Below are 20,739 nucleotides of genomic sequence, written 5' to 3'. Positions count from 1 at the left end.
CCATAAGAAATATGAAAGACCCCATATATGTCTAGTCCATAGCGAATTTGGAATTTTACACTCTAGCCTCCCATCCCCGGCAAATCCACTCACCCACTGTCTATACCCCGCTAAGTACTGCTAGTTCCGGGAAAGATTCATCCTTGGTTCCGGGAATTAATTGTTCAATTCATAACAAGTATGGCAGCATTTGCATTCGCACGCACACTGGATTTGCTTACTCACGATATCATTCAGAAGTGCGAATCTGTCAAGGAAAGTAACGCAACCACAAGAAAGAAGAAAAGATGGTGCGAGGTTCTAGAACAAAACATAGAACGAATCTATCCAAATCGAAAACTTATTTTGGTTGGGTCTTCAACAACTAGCTTTACAATCGAGGGTTGCGATGTCGACTTGACCATCATTCGGACGGATAGCCCACCGTTCTACGGATTTGAGTCGGGACTGCAGATTCTGAGTCGAATACGAGATGCTTTGATCGCAAGAACGTCAATAAATACTGAGGTAAAATTTCCAGTCGGTCAGATTTGTATTTTTTGGGGTACTTGTATGTATATACAGTCATTAATCATCATTTTTTAGCTATCAGCAATGTCTTGCATAATTCTGTCCTGCTTGTAAGCATTTATACATGTTAATATTGTCGTTTTATATGCGATGTACCAGTTGGAGGTAAATTGGAGTCTTCTTTCAGGATTAAGATTATCACGCCGTGACTTTCGATACTTCATGTTTGGACTTGCTTTTGACCAAGGCTGACAATATTTAACTCGTGAACTTACGTACTTCGTCTCAACAAAATCCTTTCCAAATCATGCAAGGGAGATCTTTAGGAAACTTAACCAGTTTATAAACTCGTGAGCTAATTTCAGTGAAAGAAATCCTATTAGTTTTAACTACTGAAATATTACGATTTATGACAACGACAACATACTGATTCTCTCACAATTCCATCACTTGCAACAATGATGTGCAATCATTTCATGTCAGGTTTTTGCAATTGCTTGAACAAAGTGCTATTTCATTGTAGGCTCAATAGACACTAACTCTCATTTCAAAGCAATTGATTCAATGTACTTCACACCAAGTCAACTTTTAAGTTTTTGTTAGTTTCCGGGTATCGTTTCTCGCGTGACTTTCACTGATTTCCTAGTTATTTGCATTAAATTTCCTTCTTGGGAACTACAATTCTTTCTCTCTGTTTTTTATTTGAATCTCGAGGTATCTAAAGCTTTTCTATCGTCTAAGCTGCCATAGCACATCGAAGTATTCACATAGAACGAGGGCAAGAAGGTAAAATATACATAATAGAAAGTTCGAGTGAAATTACAAACCCGCGAGTATTCGACGCGCGCCTTTTTCTTGGATCTTGCTCTCACGTTGGAAGCCACACCTCGGTGGTCTAGCGCCAGTATGTACTCATTTTAATATATGATAAATTTTCACGATATATTTTCACTAAGGGAACGTAAAAATTGCGGTATAAGTCATGAAGTGCGTCATAGTTGTCTTCGACAAAGCGGTCTTATTATGTGTCAAGTGAAAATGGCAGAATAGTAATTTAATGAGAAAGCTAGCAGACCTCACTTAGACCTCTTTGCTTTTCTTGGCAAGTCTTCTTATAATCTTGAAACTAAATTAAAAGCGATTTGTTCGAGGACACGTCGTAGAGGTATACAGCCTGGTTCAGGAAAACATATCTCGTTGAATTCGGTCTTGCTGAGGATTCTTTGATCTTGAAAATGCGATTATTGATGCCTTTTCTTTCTTTATGATCATTGAACCGTTATGGTGCAAGTTCGGTGTGCATTGTATAGTGCCATTGCGAATGCGTGTAATGCACAAGGTAAGAGCAGATGCTTATCAATCGGGGCTATGAAAATGAAACACTCTTACCAGCTCGATTTGCGTCAATGTCATATTGAGTAAAACTATTAATATTCAGTTTAAACTTTTCAATGCATTTTAGTCCATTTTTGATGCGGTTAGAAAGCCTATCTTCTTCCTCTTTGCACGACCTAGAAATTTAACGCATCGTTTGATACAATTTCAGCTGATCAGTTCTGCAGTTGTTCCCATATTAAAACTCAAAGACCGCCACGAAGGACTTGAGGGAGATATCAGTGTTGATATCCAGAATTCCATATTTAATACATATTTGCAAAAGTGTTATGGTAGAATGGATCCCAGAGTCACTCCGTTAGTGGTGACCGTCAAGCACTGGGCGCAAGAATCAGGAATCACTGGAGCGCACTACCACAAGCTTTCTGGTTAGTAACGTCACTGCTTACCAGGAGAATTATTTTGGGATAATTGTGGATGTTGTTGTTAATCACCGCTCTGATTCACCATCTTGAGGCCTGCGTTATTATTAAAATTATTATTAATTTCATTATCATCACTATTATACAATACCAAGAGAATTCCCATAATTTTCTCTTGACAATACCTAAAGATGGTTCACACTACTAATAGCACGTTTTTATTTCCAATTACGGTACTAACAAAACGAAAACTCAAAAGCATTCACATCTCTCGCAATACATTTATTCTATTAGCTCTTCGTTCAGTATAATACGCAATTACTCAACAGTAGAATTTACCACTTACAATTTCACTACCATATTTCTCCTTTCCCACTAACGGCGGTCTTATCACGTTGGTCCACAAGCTTAAGAAGTCTTATTTTACCGCGACTACAGTAAGATTAAGACACTTTGAAAGATCACATAGCTTTAAGAAAGCTGGGTTAATTAAGGCTGGCTCCTTAAATATCCTTGTTAAAAATTGCATGTCTTATTTCAGTTTCCTTTTTCTTTCTCTCAAAAAGGTTTTGCCGTAGTGCTGTTGGTTATTTACTATTTACAGAGAGGCTGTAGTCCGCCTGTCCTTCATTCCCTACAGGATTTGAATCCAATACACTTTACCACTACTGCAGCCGCCAGCATTACTGCAGAAAAACTGATGAGCGAATCTCTCCCAGCGGTTGTTACTTCGTATAATTCAGCTAACACAGCAACCCTTGGGGAGCTGCTTGTGGGATTTTTCAATTTTTATTGTAACTTCGACTGGCACCAAGTATTATCTGTTCGTCTTGCCGGCCCAAGAAGAGTACCTATCGATAAAAAGTGGACTCGTCCTTACATCCGAATCGAAGATCCTTTTGATCAAAAAAATGTCACACGCGCTGTGTATGAGTTCTCAGGATTCAGTGACATTAAGCAGGCGTTCAACACAGCCAAAACGAGGCTTGCATATGGTCAATGTCGTTTACATGAAATATTTTAGTTTCAATATGCACCCCGGAAGTAAAGATTCATTTGAGTCTTGACTCATATCACACACTCATATGAGTATCTCTTCGATCAAAAACTGAGACCTTTTTTTTAAGAGGGAAATGAGTGTCTGAACTGTTTAGTTAACAAAGACACAGCTGGTCAAATAGTAACCCTGCTTCATTGACAATTTGTGGTATAAGTTACTACAAAACTCACCAAGTGCAAGTCAATAAATTGTGGTGAGAGTCCTCTAAAGAAGTTTCCTCTCAATTGATCTTCCTTCCAATAAGTAAGGGATAACGGATTTGAAGGAACGAGAGTTGACTCCCAACCGTTCTGATTTAAGTAGGAACTTCTTACAGAAGTGGTGATAATCAAGTCAGTCTTTTCAGAATTTCACTAAAAAACCTTGTTGGTATTTCATCGATCTCGTGGCTGTTGTAATAATACCTTGAAATTTTCCAAAACATTTTTCACTTAAAGCAACTGATGATGTCAATACCATAACTTCGGCTCTATCAAGAAACAATCGTTTGCATGACTAAGCAATGGAGGAAGGTCTCAAATAAGAGCGATGGTATCACAAAATTGACCGCATTAATGAATCAAACAAGGTGCATAAGGCAACACAGCAAGTTTGGCTACAAGCCTACAAAAGTGCCCTACTCTACTCTAACATATAAACTGAGTAAATCGTTTCTTGGCACTTGTCGCATGCTTAATATTAAGTAATTCATTAGTTCGAAGCTTGTTTTCGTGCTGTTTCCCCTTCCTACGTGATTTGCGACAAAAATTTTAGTCCTACGATTAGGATTTATTTAGTAACATTGTGATCGCTAAATTATTTGAGACTTTAGGGAAAGACTCTAGATACGTTCATATCTGGATACCTTCCAGACCCTTTTGGCATATTATACTATGAGCAAAAGTCGTTGGAGATTTAAGCAGAGTACTTCAGCCTGAAATGAAGCTTAACAACAGGTTGTTATTGTATCAGTTAATTTCGACTTTATTCTAACTTTTCAAATAAACATTGACATTTTTTTTGCTCACCTTCAAGGTAACCACTGTTGGGGTATCAAGATGACATTACATAAATTAATAGTTTTGTTTTTAACTCTACTCATTCACAGCATGTTTTTTCATGTCTGATTTGTACGATAAAAGAAACCTTCTATGAATATATATACAAGTTCGCACACGCTGCAACTTTAACGAGTGCAATTTACTTTAATCTATACTCCAACTCAGCAAATGGTCCTCCTGAAAGATCACTAAAAAAAGAGATGGTAAGGTCATCATGTTCTTTGTGGGAGACTCCATCTTCTCCATACCAGGTTGGCGGACCTTCAAGACTGACGTAGAAAAAGTACTGTGCATCTGCTTGCAAAGTAAGACTAGGATTAAATATAACGCGAATGCCGTGATAGTTACCCATGTCACTCAGCATGGGCATAGATGTAAAAATGTCTGTCACAGAAGCCAAAAAATTAACCTTGATATCCGCGACTTCCAGAGATACCTTATATTCATTGTTTTTACTACCAAATAGGCGAACGGCTTGAAGTTCAATGGTCTTGTTAACCGAAAGAGTCATTCGATCAGTCGAGAAGAGATCACCATGGCCGGCGGGATCTTCCAGCCCGAATCCTAATGCTGTGTACATGCTTATTCGTGAGTTTCCCCCACTTCTTTTCGTTTCAAGAAATCCAACTGGATTAGGAAGCACGCCATTAAAGTACTTCATTATGTCGTAGACTTCTTTAGGGGTCAATATCTCACAGTCAAGAACAACCCCTGCGAACTCTTTCTCTTCCATGACCGGAAAGCGAATATTTGCAACAACCCTTTCTCCAAGGATTTTCCTTTTCACAGACCCTTCTACTGCCAGGTTCTTCTTTTCACATTCTCTTCCGGCCCAGCAGTCCACAGCTTTAAATAACTCCACTTCTGTAACATTCAAAGACTCTCTCTCCACTAATTCCTCCAGTAGAGATTTTTCGATTGTTGTGAAAGCATCCGATTTCATAGCTTCGTCTCCATGTTCATCGATCACTTCCCAGCATTTGTCCACCAGATTTTTTTCTTCGTAAGTCTGTGCTTCTGGCAGGACATGAAACACATTTGATGCATCAAGATTCTTTCCTAAGAAATCTGTGCACTGGTCAACAAGAGAAGGAAGCATATATTTCTTCGCTAAATACAACACTTGCATGACATTGTCGGCGTCCAAGTTCACTTCATCGCTGTAAATGAAGCGAAACAACTCCAGCAAGCTTGGACACTCGCAGTAAGAGGAGTTGATGGAATTCGTCGTCTCTGCTAATTCACCGAAGAACATGGCGTAAAATACTGGGCTACTGATCGCCAACACGAACTTGTGAGCTGGAATCGTCTTCATACTTTCACCCCCGCCCTCAGGGTCTCGCACAATAAACTTCACATCGCTTAAGAGCTCGTTGTTAAACATAAACTTGCATCTTTCCCTGATCGTATACCTCTCTCTCTCGCTCCAATGATCTTTGCTGCCTGTACCGAGAGACATACTTTCTTGTATGCATTCAAACAGAGTCAGATATTGATGAGAACGTTTCGTTCTGTCTGCTGTATAAATTGCGACTAAACAAAAGAAAGTCGCGAGTGAGGCAAAGACATGCGCTCATGGTCACTCGAGTGTGAAATGTATTGCTTTTCATCGCGGGCTCAGACTAAACTCTGTTTCTCTCTGAAAGGGAACTCTGTGTTCTCTGCTTGTCGTCAAAGATAAAGTCAAGGTTTTTAAATACAAACGTGCATATCTCTGTAGGTGAAATAAAAAATTTCATTTACCGCTGTATGTTTTTTTTTAATGAATCTACTCTTGAGGAGTACCTGAAGAAGTACTGTGGATCACAAACGTGTGAGCAGAAATAGGTTTTATACTTTAACTTCCGCCTTCAGCATCTCGCACGACAACATTGACACTGTCGAAGGGAAATTTTTTTAATACATTTTTTCGGTGAACTCAATCTGTCACACTCTAATGATTTTGCCCAATACATCGACTGACAAACTTACCTCATCGTTTTTTTAACTGAGTCAGTTGAAAAAGACCGGTCCGCTTCGTTCACGTATGTTAAATTCAACGTGTATTTGGTAAGCTTCTTCTGATTTACTCGTTGAACTACATGACAAACCTTCGACACAATAGATCAAGTATGTTAATGAACCAAACCAAAACCAAAACATTTCAATAACTCAACGATGTTAGGGAGGGGTAGCTAAGTCACATGTCCAATCTCTTGGGGGCTCTCACGATTCGTCCCTTGCAGGCTCTGGCCCCAACAAGGTGACGGCGAAAAGGAATTTCCTCACAATTACTTACCTACTCCTCAGAATCATTCATCCGTCCTTTTTTTTTTTTGTTTGTTTGTTTTTTTTTTAAAGGGAAGGTTCATATTTTTAACGTACGGGATGAAAAGGGTTGACGTAAAAACTGCAGCCGCTAAACACTGAGAGCCTTGCTTACATTTGACACTGGCCCAAACTTCACAGATAAAACCAAGGCAGTTAGAGGAAGTGTGGTTTTCTTCCTATCTCTTTTGTACGGATTATAAAGTCACTGTTACGCACAATAAATACAGCAAATCGAAATCATAATAATAGCATAACTGCTTTTTAGAATGGACACTTTTGCATGTTCGCAAGTACAGTAGTTTATAATAGCAATCCTCGATCTGGCTGTAATCCTTAAAATTTAGTTTAGATTACTGAATATGATTAATAATAGTACATTCATTCAATTCAAGAAAATTATTCATAACCCCTGCCCTGCGAAACTTGTTCATTATTTTATTTGCTCATTTCCCGCCTCGAGCTGCTGCTCATTAAGAGTTGTATAACAGAGGAAAATATCAATAGTGACATATTCTACGTCCTCAAAATTGTTGCTGAGATTGGTGCACAGAAATGAAATGAAAACTTTCGCAACCAAGGATAAATCTCATCTGAAGGAATATCCAGAATTTTTTTTCTTTTTTTTTTTCATCTGAAAATCTCCATACTAAATACGATTACTGGAACGTTGGTCATTGTTATGAGACAAAACAAGAGCTACGTCATAGAAGGTGGAGCTATAAATTTCAAGGAGGAACGGAGAAATCGAATGCATTTCTTTATTAAGTGAGGCAATCCGCTCTTTCCAGATTTCTCATAATACACTTTGTGATCCAAAATTTTCAGTTTATACAAGCCTGAGTCTTAATATTTATTGACACATACACGTCTAAGAGGATTTTAAACTTCTAAAAAAGAGGCTTGGAAATTGTAGAAGTTATGAATTGGCATCCAGAAAAGAATGAGCTGTATTTGACTGAATTAATATATTTCAAGGAAAGCTCTCTAATAATTAAACTGCTATTTATGTCAAAAATGAACCATCTAAATCCTCCGTCCGAGGGAAAAAGTAAGTAAATGAAATAATTCAGTGGGATCTTGTGATAATTGTGGATTGCATTCACACCTCAATTTCAGGGGATGCGCACTTTGTCCCGACTGAAAATGTGCTCCCATAACCAAATTGAATGTCATTTTATGGAGTAGCTTTCTGTAATTCGTTGTACCGATTGCAAGAAGTTTCCTGCAGTAGTCATGATCTCATGCAAAGCGTATTATCATCCTCCTATCCTAGCTCCTGAGGAACAAGGAATCTGAATCTCCCTTCCTAGTTTGTTGGAGGGAAGCTTGATTCTTTTCCTCATATTTCACTGACACCGTTCGCCATACCGGGGTGTCTAAACTTTCTGAAATATCGGGGTTCCACCAGTGCTCAATAATGAGTCAAAGAAAGCTCTCTTGTATAATTGCTTACTTAATCAAAACTATAACAAAATTCTCGAACGCGATTGGTTATCACCAGCCCGATTTGAGCAATAAAAGGACAGTGTACGCGTCATGCTTGTAATTGGACAACGTAATAGGATAGGGGACACGTCATGCCTGTGTAAATGGACAGTGCACGTTCTGTACGCGCGTTGTTGTGGCCCATTTCGCCGAGTTAACGTTGTTTTTTTTTTAATGAAAACGTGTAACCAATGTCTAGTTTCTTTCTTAAATTTTGTGATAGTTATGATTAATTGGTATCAGAAATTCGCGTCGTCCAGTTCTGTCTGTAATCATACTAATGATTAACAAATCGAACTCCCGCTTCGCGATCATCCGATTTTGTCAATCGCTAGTATGATTACAGACAGAATTGGACTCTACGCATTCCTATTACCGCTGGCTATGTGAATGTTGGATGACGAGTCCTGAACAGGATGCAGTCGTTTAAATATTTAGTAGTTAAATCATGTAATGTGTTTCTCCTTGTGTCGGTTATCATTCCATTTCAAATCAAAAGTAGTATACATATACCAGCGTTCTGTTACAAATACTGCAATTTGATTAGCTTGGCCGCTCGCTATCTAATCCGTGATAGATAGCGGGTTAAGTGTGTGGCCTAACAGAGTGCAGTTGTAAATAAAAATTTAAACATAAGCCATTTTTTGACAAGGTTTGAACGACTGGTAGATTTATAATGAAACAACTATGTTATTTGGTCTTGATTACTATGCGAGGATATTATTTCCGGCAATGCCTGCGCCAATTATCACGCGATTAAAACCCGGGCGCATAATCGAATCGTTGATCATAGGAATTTCTAAGTATAGTTATAAGTTACTTAACTATACGCTCACGGCTGTGGCTAAATGAATATATACTTCTTTGCCCTTCTTGAGCTTTGTTTTCCAAACTCACAGGAGGGTTTTTTGGGGCCGAAAATTGCATCTTAATGTACGGATGCCAAGACAACATCTGTTCATGTACTCTTTTCCAAGCCATGCTAACTCCTTTCGCCAATGACCTCCTTACGATTTGTCTTTTGTTGTTGTTGCACTAAGGGCGATGGCGTTGAAAATTTCCAAACGAAGCCGAGATTCTAAGTGTTACGTATCTGAACCACTAATTATGTCATGTTTAGATTGTGCACACAACGCATGTCAACGCTTTCGGAATGTCCGTGTTCTGAGGACAGTAAGATTTATTGCACTTGTACGCAACAAACTGTATGAACGGGCCGTTTGTATCAGTGGTATTGGTACCAGGTATACCATCCGCGTCGTAATCGACACAGATGTGCTCCGATCTTGCAATTCCACCCTGTTTTGTCATTAAAACTCCGTGATACATTTTAAACCAGAGTGGGTAACACGTATTGCGTCCCGGAGTGACGAGTGTGGCTGAACGTTTTTCGCGCCTGCACACTGCGCAAGGGACCTGGAACATTTCGAGTTCTCTGAAGTAACTTGGATCGATTTCCCTGAACAACTTGCATTTACTTGGATACTGATTGCAATTTTCCTCATTAAACGGTCTGAAAACGCTCATATTCGTGCCGAATCGAACGGGTGATAAGTAAAGTCCACTTGTCATGTGTCTTGTATCAGTATATTCAAAGCTGTCAGGTACACACATATATTCTGAACCAACGGCAGGATTGGTTTGTGAATGTAAGGTAGCCACTCTTCCTACGATAAAACATTTCAATAAATGTTAATACTTTATCTCGGTACCTGGTCTTGAAGACGGACTGGGGCATAGGAAAAGACCATAACTAGAAAAAAAAATCAGACGACACTTTTTTTTTTCAGAGTGAACAAGCCGAAGCCTGATGTGTGCGGTTACTATCTTGTATGCAAAAAAACAGACACAAAGGAATATAACCTGAACCTTGTTTTTAGATGTGGAATCTGGCACAAAGAAAACGTCTGCACATCATCACACATTTTTTTAATACTGACGTGTTGTAGATGAAGAATTTATGGGTAGCATCTTTAACGAAAAATGGACAGAAAAAATGTTCTTTGACCACTCAGAGTGACCAGGATCTAATTTCTCCATACAGTAGGACTCCGAAACGCATATAAGGGGCACAAGAATAAAGGAGATGATTACCACCAGAAGAAGCTCTTAATTTCTTAGCAAATTCTCCTTGTCAGCACCTTAGGAAATGTATGTTGAACAGTATGGAGAATATGCATACTGATGTTTGGGTGTGAACTGTTCATGTCGGTCATTATCAATCAAATCAAGTGTTTGAGTAAGATGACCACAACTGATTATTTTTCGGTAAGAAAAAAAAACCTTAAGCTAATAAGCTATTCTGTTCTGATCTCCTGTTTTCCGGACAAAGCATTGATGTGTTAAAGAAAAGGTAGCCATCTATCATTTGCGGAAGTAAGAGGCTTGAAATTGGGGACGATGGGGATTTACATCTGGTTCGGTGAATAAAGCAAACAGAAGAGCCGTTAACTGACCTGAATACACAGTGTATATATCTGATTCGTCATCGCATTTTGACTTTCCCCAGTGAGTGTAGATGGTTGTCCGTTTTCGATTTGAGCCTTTTTGGCTCAACGTCATTTGAGCGTTGAGGTTTTCCATGCCTTGGCTGGACTTTCTATTAAGTGTCGGTTTGGTGGAAGGCTTACTTGTTGAAGTAGTTCTATCTCCTTTTCGCTTATTCTTTAAAAGACCTGTTCTGCCTGTTTGAAAACAAAATAGGAGGAGCAATCTTTACTTACTGTCAATCACTTACGTGGCTTATGGTTGCCAAAGCGACCAGAGCAATGTTAAATCCACCTAAATCGTGGATGGGATACTTGTTCCTAATAAGGTTACTCCAAGCATTTTGGCGAGTCTTCCCACCAAGTTACTTAACGCAGCCCCCATTTATAGGCCTGATTTAAGGGCAGGGGGTGAAGGTGGGGGTGGAGAAGGGGGGGAGGGGTCAGTCTGATTGTTGGGTGTGGTATCTTAAATTCAATAGTAAGTCCACACCGCGAAACCTTGATAACCATCCTCAATTTGGCGCAATTTATGCTTGGCTACCTCTCCTTGTCAAATTCCGAACTGCGAACAGTTTTCTTAGAGAGACGTTCGCAGAAAGGCGTGAGTGTAACAAAATGTAATTTTCGTATTGGATTTAAGCCTATTAAATTGCTTTTGAGTGAAATTTTCTGAATGAAATTACTTTAATCAGTGAATGAAACATCTCTAAGACTTATCTTACCTCCTGTCCTTGAAGGACATGGCCTTCCTCTTTCGTCAGTATTGTTATCTGACGTAGCGCATTGTAGTCTAAAAAGAATTTCAGAAGAAAGTTATAAAGCGTCGTAAAAAAAGTTTGTGTTAACTGGAGAATTGACATAGCTTAAAAAAAGAATACTTGGGTTGCTAGGCAATGATTGGAGGTTATCTGATATCCCTGAAACCTTTTCACCCCTGAAAGTGACTAGCAGCTAATTTCTCCTCACAATACCACCGCTGAGTCACACATTAAGTCAGGGGTCAGGAGAATAAAGGAAATGATCACCAACTATTGGAGCTCTTGACTGTGGAATAAATTCTCCTTGTCAGCACCTCAGGAAATGTATAGAGAACAGTATGGAGAATATGCACACTGATGTTAGGTCGTAAAGGGATATGAGTCCGTTTTGCCATCCTAAAAAAGCTGAAAAGGAAGGCATCAAACTAGTTTGTGGTCAGAGTTAGCTAGATCTTGAGCTATAAGTTCCTTAAAGTAAAATCTAAGTAAAGAAATGTCTTTGTAGTTGAGCTGCAAGAAAAGTTAAAATACGAAGTTTTTTATTCAATTGTGACAGTTGGCAAGAGCACTGTAGAAAAACGCTTGAGATGACTATGACTGGACTGGATATTAGACATTTTATGAACTGAACAATCTCGGTCAAAAGTTGGCTCAATAATCAGTCACAAATTCAGCCAGAGGCTTGATGAAAAAGTGAAAATACTCAGAATGCTCCTTTTGGTTTGCGAAAAGCTACAATGAAACTAAAATTGTGCATTCAAAAGTCACGGAAATGTTAGAAGGATAAATCGAATATATTCACTCCCTGCAGGCATTCACGTGTACTTTATGTGAATATATTTTCCTTCGTGGCCCTGTTCTGCACAAGGAGAGAATGATCAACTGTATTTACATATTTTGAAATTTGGAATGTTTTGTAGTAAATTTAGCTTTCAGCACATAGATTTTTCTTAACTTGTGGAAAACTGGTGTAATTGAATTGTCGTTACAATCTATTAAAGCATTTTTCTCTTGTATTGCCAGAAACATCTGGATACAATTTGATGTAGAGAATCTAAGTGCATTAAGGCCCACGCAAGAAGACAACAACTCCAGGGTGTGAAATGAAGTTTTTCTATGATAGCCACTTGGCTCCCAAATTTTTCAAAGAGGTAGCCAATTCGAAAAAAGTTGGTCGCCAATTTTAAAGACAAACGAAACATTTTTTACGCTGTCAGCTTTCTAGAAAGACTCTCCAAAATTAAGTTAGGAAAAAGATCTTTAACATGCTGCAAAGTGGACAGTAGGATGGATGATATACAACGTTCAAGGCGTGTAGTTATCGACCGAGATGCATGTGCAGCGTTTTTGAAACAAACTTAACCAGGAAGTTTGCCGCGGATGTATCTTTTAATTCACTATATCTCTAGGGAAGGTCCTGATGAAGCATTTTAGTCGCCAATTTGGCGACTAATTTTCAGGATTTGGTCACCAAAGTGAAAAATTTAGTCATATTGGCGCCTGTATTAGGCGCAATTTCACGCCCTGCAACTGTGCGAAGAATTTGCAAGCAATATAGAAAATTTACGGGATTATTTGAAGGCGGTCGTTTAGGAGTCTTCCGCTTACAACAGTCTTTAATTCCTTTACAAAGAGCTTCAATTTTATTGAAAATGTTTTCCCTTCGCTCCGTTGTTTGTTCGCTAAACTGGATCATATCCTTAATAATAATATGAAAAGCTGCAAGAGACTTGACTGAAAATGTTTACATGAAGAGCAACAATCAGACAGATTTATCGGAAGAGACTCCAGACAAAAACTCTCCATTATTTTGTCTCGGAAAAAAACTTAATATAGTAAAATTATATCAATATCCTGAAAAAAGTTTTCATGAAACTAAAGACTAAACAACGGTAATCTATTGAAAAGAAAAAAAACTCGTGGAAGGGTTATTTTTAAAACCAAATTGACAAAATGGCAGCCAAATAATAAGAAATATACGTGACAAACACGAGTAAGCGATCAACACAGTGGGTCTCTCTAAACCTGACGGTAATTTTTCTATGTAACACGTTTTTAAGAATTCAATTTTCCTTGGAAAAAAAAATAGAAAAAAACTTTTTCTCGCAAATTACTGGCCTCTTTCCCTAGGGGGGATGTAATCCAAAATTCTAAAAGGAAACGATACACAAAAAAGTCCTATACAAGAACTACACCATTCTTACATTAAGAGTAAATAAGACGGTGGCTCGCTGCTCACACAGTCGTTAAAATTCCACTTGAATAAAAAACAAATGCAAATTAATCTGTTCCCAAGCTAAGGTGGTCTTCAGATTATTACCACAACTGCTCCAATTTCACACCTAAGACCATTTGGTAGCATTTTAAACGATAAGAAATACTGCCCACTCGTTTTTCAAATTTCGGCTATCACAATATATTAGTTATTCATAAGCCTTAAAGGGATTTTGAAGTTACGGATTGTAAAACACCTGTCCGAGAACATTCTATCTGCTCAATGGACTAAGTGTTACAAATAATCTCCTAACACAATGGGACGTAGTAATTAATTGCTGCGCATTTCCATCAGGATTTCCATTTCTATTCTGACCGAATAAAAATGTCGGTCATTTTACGACCAGCTAAAAGGTTTAATTAAAAATAATAGGTTTTCGAATAATGAAAAAACTCATTAATAACCCTAAAGACTTTTGGTGTTTTTTTTCCCTTTCTTTCGAGAAAAATAAATCCGTTTTGTTATTTTTTTTCTTCGAGAAGAATTAAGCAAAAATTCACGAAATCGCTATGGCGTCTTGTGAGCTAAAATACTGTCAACTTCGAATTTTAAAAGCTGTCACTTTACAATTAGACTTGTAAACAGAGTCACACAAAACCGCTGATGAAGTCATAAAAATTTCATTAATGAACAGGTAGCGAGGTGAAATAACAACCACATGGTACTCGGCTATCGCGCCTTACAAGAACGTGACTAAGCGCCCTGAATCTAAAACATGGTGGTTAATGGACATAACCTTCCGCTGTGTGTCACTGGAACCCTGTTAACTCAGAAAATTGCTCAAAACCCCGCTGAGAATCAATCAAAACGACTGCTGAATGAAATGATTGCTTTGTGTAGGGGAAGATCGTATAGTTTTCAAACAACCACAAATTCTCGCCAGAAGAATTAAACTTCTTTACGCTCATTTCTCAAGGTTCATTCTGAAAAAAATTGCTCCAGTGAGTTGAAATGTGCGAGTAAGGTTGAACTACTGCCCTAGTCTAACCATTGCGCTGATAACAAAACAGAAGTAATATTGTAGTGGCAAAGTTTGACCGCAGTGCTATGTTAATGTCTAGAACACCCACTGCGAAGAAGAACATTCTCCGATAAACGCTTTTTATTGCAGTAAATTACATGCAAGAAATCCCATTTCTGCCTATTAAAACATGTAACCAAAATGATCAAACGCATCCATACAAGGTAGGCTAGATATTGAGCTGTCATCTGCCACAAACACTGCGGAAGTCTTGAAACAGGAATTTTTACAAGCTCAAACATAATTTCAAAATTTACATCTGTTTTCGAGTTCACAAACGCCACTGTCCTCCAAACAACTCAAGACAATTCTTACCTCATCTCCAGAATCAGAATATTTTCTTGCAGAGATTCGACCATGGATTCAAGCTTTTGGACTCTGGACTTTGCGTTTTCCAAATCAGTGCTAGTTTTTCCTTGCAGAGATGCGAATATTACAATGACGATGACCACAACAAACGCTACAGCACTCCTAACAATCCAGGGATTTTTCAGACTTGTACAACTGGATTGTTCGGCCTTTGGTTTAGGAACCTTAGGCTGATAAACATAAGATCTGTTCGGCGTATTTAGACCGCTGCTGTGAACAAGTAAAGGAACTTTTTTTACGGTGCAATTAGACGATGTTGTCCCTGAATTAGCAGATATATCCTTGGTAAAGGATGCTTTTAACTTCGACTCTTCAGTCTTCATCGTAAACTTCTCAACTCACTTAATCATATCGCGAATAGGTTCTGAACGCCTTCAGTAGTTTATCTCGCCCACATCTGTGTTTGGCGACAAACAACATGGGCTTGCTCTCGTGCACTGAGCGAGAGTGGACTTAAAAATGTCTGAGAAAGATCAATGCCGTCGATAAAAATGTCCAATTGTGTACTTCATTATCTCAATGCTGAACAAATCAAGATGCAGTCACGCTTGAGATGTCAAATGCACCTGCTTCTAATAAACTTCCTGGCGAATCAAGTGATGTTTCGAGACATTCACGCATAGCAATGTTGAAATAAGAGCCCGTGGCGCGGAGTCGGCCCTTTAACAACGCGTTTTTCATTCTTCAGTATTCATTTGAAATGTTGCTTGTGGTGCCTGTTTGTGCAAGGACGTCTCAACAATCGATAGAATTGGTAAATAAATGATACGAATTCATTAATGTTTATGTAACTCGTGCCAGCTCAGCGCATGCGTTTTCTCGCTTTTTTTTTTTTGAACGGGAAGTTATAAAAGATCAACGAAAGGAAGTAACAAGGAATAAATGGAAGTTTGAAATTGTCTCGGATAGTTTTAGTGAGGGAAGAACCACTGACATATCCATCAAAATTACCAAAATACTAACCATTTTAGGTATAACTCACAAACTGCACAATCGGAGATTTTACCTTAGTTTTCCTACTGTGAGGCCTTCTTACGGAGGTAGATTATTAATTTCCTACTGAAATTTGTAAATTCGATCGCACTGTATTAACATGACAAAAATTGACCTCAGAATGACGACTGACGAATTAATCGTCAGGGATGAAGTGTTATTAAAGAAAATGCACGAGGAAAGACTTTGCCGATATCAGGCAACAAAGACAGTTTGTGTGTTATCTGAGAAGTTATGTATCAACCTTCATAAAACAATTTCTCAGTTCCACCTTCGATATACCTTTAATACAGAACAAATTTGTTAAAACGCTAAACCACTCCTCTCTAAATTAGGACGCCGGCTCGGCGGAAAAGTTTTGGATGTTTGCGGTTTTCAGCGTCATCTAAATGCAATAACTCGAGGTTGTAATCTAAAGATGCGGTTTCTCATTTATCTTATCTCTAGCGGGTGGTATTTCAAAAACACGCAATTAATCGTTTCTATGTAGCACGTCACCGAAAACTGGACATTTGCCTCGATATGGAGAAGAGGTACTGATTGATATTCAGTGTACACTAAGATAATAAGTCACCACTGGCGTAAAGGTAATAACTGCACTGCTTTTAATACTTATAAAGTACGGAAACCGGAGTAATCAGGAATCATTATTTACTCTAAAGAACAGGCTTTCAAAAAAGGTGCCGCTAATTGTTAAAAAGATTCGGCTGGCGACATGAAGAGAAGATTTTAATTAATATCCGCCCCGTTATTTAAAGCCATTAAGGAAAACATAGTCTAACAACTGCAAGATCTCAAAGAGTTCTCCTTTCTTATTTATCCGCTTATTAAAGAGGGCACGCGTTTGAGAAAACATCCTTGTCTGTACTTGCAAAACAGAAAAGAGATTTTTCAGTGCCAACTGAAAGATACATCCACCATTATTTTGATCTGATAAAAACATTCACTGAATCTTCAATTTATAAAACCCAATTAACCACTTGTCGTAAATAATACCGCCGCAAGTAATGGAGTAGACATTGTCTCGAGGCGACATAACTCTAAATTTCGTTAGTTACTATACGGCATTCCTATTTAGGAAACAACTAATTCTAAGTTCCTGACCATTCGGTTTTTTGGCATTATCACGCCTGTACCCTAAAATTTGCCTATTTTTCGGGTTCAAAAAAGTCTTACCAAAAAACTTTCCTTCCAAGCCAGATATTATTTCTTTGATTTGAAATTTTTCATTTACGTGTTGAAGGTTTTTTCCCTTTTTTTGCATCACTTTGTGATGTCAAATCATATGGATTTAGTTTGAGACACCAGAAATCTAACAAAAATCTAGAGTCTGTTTAACACAATGAAGTGCCTCTTTTAATTTCCAAACTCCTTCCCTCCAAATTTATGTTTTGTATTATTTTATATAAAAATATTGTACAACATCTTTTGTCAAGGGTAGGCAAAATAACCTGTTCTTTGCTGATCAGTTTGTAGCGCAGGTTTGTGGCATAAAGCAATGGACATTTGTTTAGAAGAAAATGATGTTGACGAGCAGTCAGTTAATGAACTCCCTCGGCCGGAAGCTATCCACTATTGTATACCTCAAGGGATTGAAACCAGTGAAGAAAACACACGTTAACACTTCATAACAGAAAAATTAAACAACCATTATAAATTCCTGAAGGTAAAGGAAACTGAACCTTCTTTCCTGGTTGTGTGTCGTAGATTGTTAGATTTCGTTAGAGTGCCTTCATAAGGACATAAGAGAGACAGTTTTTTAATTTATTACTATTATTATTATTACTATTATTATTATTATTAAATTTTTTTATATTTTAGCAGGTTTCTTTGTCGAGTTGTTTGTTTTTCAAACGATCTTTCATATTTTCCTAAGCCAAACACTTGACATTCGACACGGAGAAAAAAATAATTGCAAAAAGTTTTAGGCTTCATACCAGATCGATTTCGAGCCCAAAATACTTTTGGCTTCGTGTTTGTGTTCAAGAGGCCGGCTAACACACCGCTGAGAGTATCCGATATGGCTCCAGGCTCAAGATTGATATATACAATAGCCAACGGACAACGGCCAAACAGACTGGGAAGGAATTTCGGTAGCCATGGCCCGTAGTTGAAATACAAGTAAATTTTTTTAGTTGAGCGGCTCCAAATCATGAAAAGTTCCTTGTTGTGTTGTAACGTGTAATCTTCGTGGACAGCATCTGGTGTGACATCATTGGAAGCGTTTAAAGATTCAAAAGAATGTTCCAAGAGATGTAGGAGAATAGTGAGAAAAATTCTTTATGAGTTCTGCAAATCACTTTAAGGCGAGCAGACTGAAAAGTTTGCTTTTTTGAAAAATTGTGAAACAAAGCAGGTCCAGAACGAGGTCGTTGTCAGCGTAATAATACAACAGGAAATTCAGTGAAGTTTCTGAACGCGGAAAAAACAACGCTGTTTCAAATATCTTTCAGAAACGGAAATGACTAACATGGAATATCACGATTTTTCACCCGAAAATCGTTAAGTTTCTAGGAACGAGAGCGGATCTTGTTTGATGAATACAACCTATAAATTTTCCCCGAGTCAAGATTCAAGGTAAGAGCTTTCTTCGAGTATCCGGCTTTCAAAGGTGGTTAAAGAGCCGGAAATTTTAAACGATGTAACACAGTGACATATATTAACATTTTTTTTACTATCTGTGTGCAAATCTGTCTTAAATTCAAATCTGATGGAATTTTCAGGTGTCACCATTTTTTTCTAATAAAAAATAATCATCTTGATCTCCGGCTAAATTTGATAACAGGCTTAGAAATGTGTTTCAGTTAAAGCATTTCAATTCCCTTTAAAATTAATTGATTTTGTGTGTTTTCTTGATCATCCTTTTAACAAGGTTAAGATTGATCCGTATCGTAACCAAATAATAAATCCCGCAAGCCCTCTTTTGGCACGCGAGAAAAAAACTAAAGCATCTAAACAAAAAACCCAACTTTAAAAGTCCAACACACAAGGTGTTCTGATATGTATGGAAGACAGATGTTTAAATTAACCAGTACTGGAATGTTGTGATACCCAAAAACATGTTTCGAGCATATGAATTGTTGCAGAAGATCTACAGTTGCCAGACCTCATGCAAAGATTACAATTTTACAGAAACCAGCAACACAGTAAGCGAGATCATTTCCAATAATCTGCAGTAATCTAGTTTTATCTCAACCACAGAAACTAAAATGACACATCGAATATGTTCTGAAAAGGAAATTTCATCGCTTGAAATATATTGCAATCAAAATCGATTTTACGTGTCAGCAGGAGCTCAGGTTAAATTTACTTTATTCTCGCACAAGAAGTGCGTTAGCTTTCAACAGCCCACCAGTTTAGCATTTGTCCAGATGATGGGCTATATTTTCAATGGAAACATTAAACTACAAGTATCTCCAAACAGAGCATAATAAATATCAAACATTCGATTGTCATACCTGCGTTCTAAATGCCTCAATTGTCGTTTCAACCGCTGAATTTCGAGACGAGACGCAGAACGACTCTGTCTCTTCGTTCTGCTATGGACAGCAGACTTTTTACTCCAATCAGCGAGAACAAAATCCAATTTGCTCTCCACTTCGATTAATGACAACTCTACGTCTGTAATGCGTTCGTCAGCCAGTTGAATTTCGCGCAAAATATGCGCAACATTGTGGGAATCCGCTCTGTTAACAAGAATCTGAACTTGGCACATTGCATAGAGCATGAAGAGAACCAGTATTAAAAGTTTCGAGGGGCGGCAGTTACCACACGGCCTTTGTACCGGCCCTCCGTTGTTCCGAGTAGATTCCGAAGTCATTTCTGATCGTCTGAGAATGGTAAAGATCTCATCATAGGGCCGACGTCGTTTGATGTTTAAACCACTTAAGACAAGCCACACAGGTTTCAAACGCAGATCCAGGGTCAAATTGTCTAATTAATGAGGTAAACTAACTTTTCCCTCTTCCTGTTGGCGAGCATACCAGCAATATTTTGAAATGGAGTGTCGCAGTATTTCACCGAAGTTTACTTGTAGATGTTGTTTCACTATACAGATGTAGAGTTCCTTTATATACTGATCGTGAAAAAGTGTTTTAAGATCAGAAATTTAATACGATGAAACCAGACCCTCCTATAATCTGACGCGAGAATACTAAACATCTGTCATCACTAATATGTTAACAGCTTTCCTCCTTCTAATCCCAGTTCTCTCGTTTTTCTTGCATAGCACTAATTTGCCTTTTCTTAGTATCACCATTAAATTTCGCATTAATACTATCCATACAAATACTGCAACTTGTTTCAGAGGACTTTATAACTACATATGGACAGTTCTCAAGTGATAAAACACTTTGTATTCCTAATTGTTAGTGGTTTACATGCTTGAGTTCGACAGCAATATATAGCTAGGAGAACTAAAATGCTTTGAAGATTTAAAGATTGGCTAACCGCGGAGAATAGGCTCAATTTCTTTTTTTCAATAAAAAAAAACCGTGAATAAGTTTTATGCCAGATTCCAAGGTGTTTCATTGACGCCGGTAAAGCTATATAGGACAACAGAACAACCATTAAAGAAAGAAAAATCTGAAAGCGAGTGAGGGACGATTATCGACTTATACAAGTGACAGTTGCAGTTCTCAGTAACGGCCTCCCTCCGTCCCTCTGTCGCTTC

At 38.1% G+C, this 20,739-nt stretch overlaps 3 protein-coding genes across 5 annotated transcripts; 1 reads left to right on the top strand and 2 right to left on the bottom strand.

The window, feature by feature from the left end:
* The first annotated feature begins 167 nt into the window (after positions 1–167).
* Positions 168–4,363, top strand: LOC131791411 (poly(A) RNA polymerase GLD2-like). The gene is made up of 3 exons (XM_059108751.2): positions 168–507; positions 2,057–2,273; positions 2,834–4,363. The coding sequence occupies exons 1-3, from the start codon at positions 181–183 to the stop codon at positions 3,289–3,291; spliced, it is 1,002 nt and encodes a 333-aa protein (XP_058964734.2). The 5' UTR covers positions 168–180; the 3' UTR covers positions 3,292–4,363.
* Positions 4,364–4,477: 114 nt separating this feature from the next.
* On the bottom strand, positions 4,478–6,469 carry LOC131791410 (BTB/POZ domain-containing protein 6-like). Of its 2 annotated transcripts, none has more exons than XM_066172635.1 (2): positions 6,339–6,469; positions 4,478–6,081 (listed from the first exon to the last, which is right to left on the bottom strand). In XM_066172635.1, exon 2 carries the CDS (start codon positions 5,824–5,826, stop codon positions 4,507–4,509), a length of 1,320 nt encoding a protein of 439 aa, XP_066028732.1. In that variant the 5' UTR covers positions 5,827–6,081; positions 6,339–6,469; the 3' UTR covers positions 4,478–4,506. The 2 variants fall into 2 exon arrangements, with proteins under 2 accessions (XP_066028732.1, XP_066028734.1); XM_066172637.1 differs by having other exon boundaries at positions 4,478–5,900; positions 6,339–6,427.
* Positions 6,470–7,444: 975 nt separating this feature from the next.
* On the bottom strand, positions 7,445–20,143 carry LOC131791420 (uncharacterized). Of its 2 annotated transcripts, none has more exons than XM_059108761.2 (4): positions 19,526–20,143; positions 11,374–11,441; positions 10,619–10,846; positions 7,445–9,829 (listed from the first exon to the last, which is right to left on the bottom strand). In XM_059108761.2, exons 1-4 carry the CDS (start codon positions 19,885–19,887, stop codon positions 9,279–9,281), a joined length of 1,209 nt encoding a protein of 402 aa, XP_058964744.2. In that variant the 5' UTR covers positions 19,888–20,143; the 3' UTR covers positions 7,445–9,278. The 2 variants fall into 2 exon arrangements, with proteins under 2 accessions (XP_058964744.2, XP_058964743.2); XM_059108760.2 differs by lacking the exon at positions 19,526–20,143 and adding an exon at positions 15,021–15,542 and having other exon boundaries at positions 7,446–9,829.
* Between the last annotated feature and the right edge of the window lie 596 nt (positions 20,144–20,739).

Source organism: Pocillopora verrucosa, chromosome 9 (genome assembly GCF_036669915.1).
Source record: "Pocillopora verrucosa isolate sample1 chromosome 9, ASM3666991v2, whole genome shotgun sequence".
NCBI classification, from domain to species: Eukaryota; Metazoa; Cnidaria; class Anthozoa; order Scleractinia; family Pocilloporidae; genus Pocillopora; species Pocillopora verrucosa.
This window is presented reverse-complemented; position numbering and strand designations above follow the sequence as displayed.

Bases quoted from the DNA above. Each gene is read 5' to 3' on its own strand.
- LOC131791411 (XM_059108751.2), top strand. From the start codon at position 181: ATGGCAGCATTTGCATTCGCACGCACACTGGATTTGCTTACTCACGAT. The intron at 508-2,056 runs GTAAAATTTCCA...ATACAATTTCAG, and splicing joins GAACGTCAATAAATACTGAG to CTGATCAGTTCTGCAGTTGT. The intron at 2,274-2,833 runs GTTAGTAACGTC...TCTCTCAAAAAG, and splicing joins GCACTACCACAAGCTTTCTG to GTTTTGCCGTAGTGCTGTTG.
- LOC131791420 (XM_059108760.2), bottom strand. From the start codon at position 15,397: ATGAAGACTGAAGAGTCGAAGTTAAAAGCATCCTTTACCAAGGATATA. The intron at 11,442-15,020 runs GTAAGAATTGTC...AATTCTTTTTAG, and splicing joins ATTCTGATTCTGGAGATGAG to ACTACAATGCGCTACGTCAG. The intron at 9,830-10,618 runs GTCAGTTAACGG...GTTTTATCGTAG, and splicing joins TATATACACTGTGTATTCAG to GAAGAGTGGCTACCTTACAT.
- LOC131791410 (XM_066172635.1), bottom strand. From the start codon at position 5,826: ATGTCTCTCGGTACAGGCAGCAAAGATCATTGGAGCGAGAGAGAGAGG.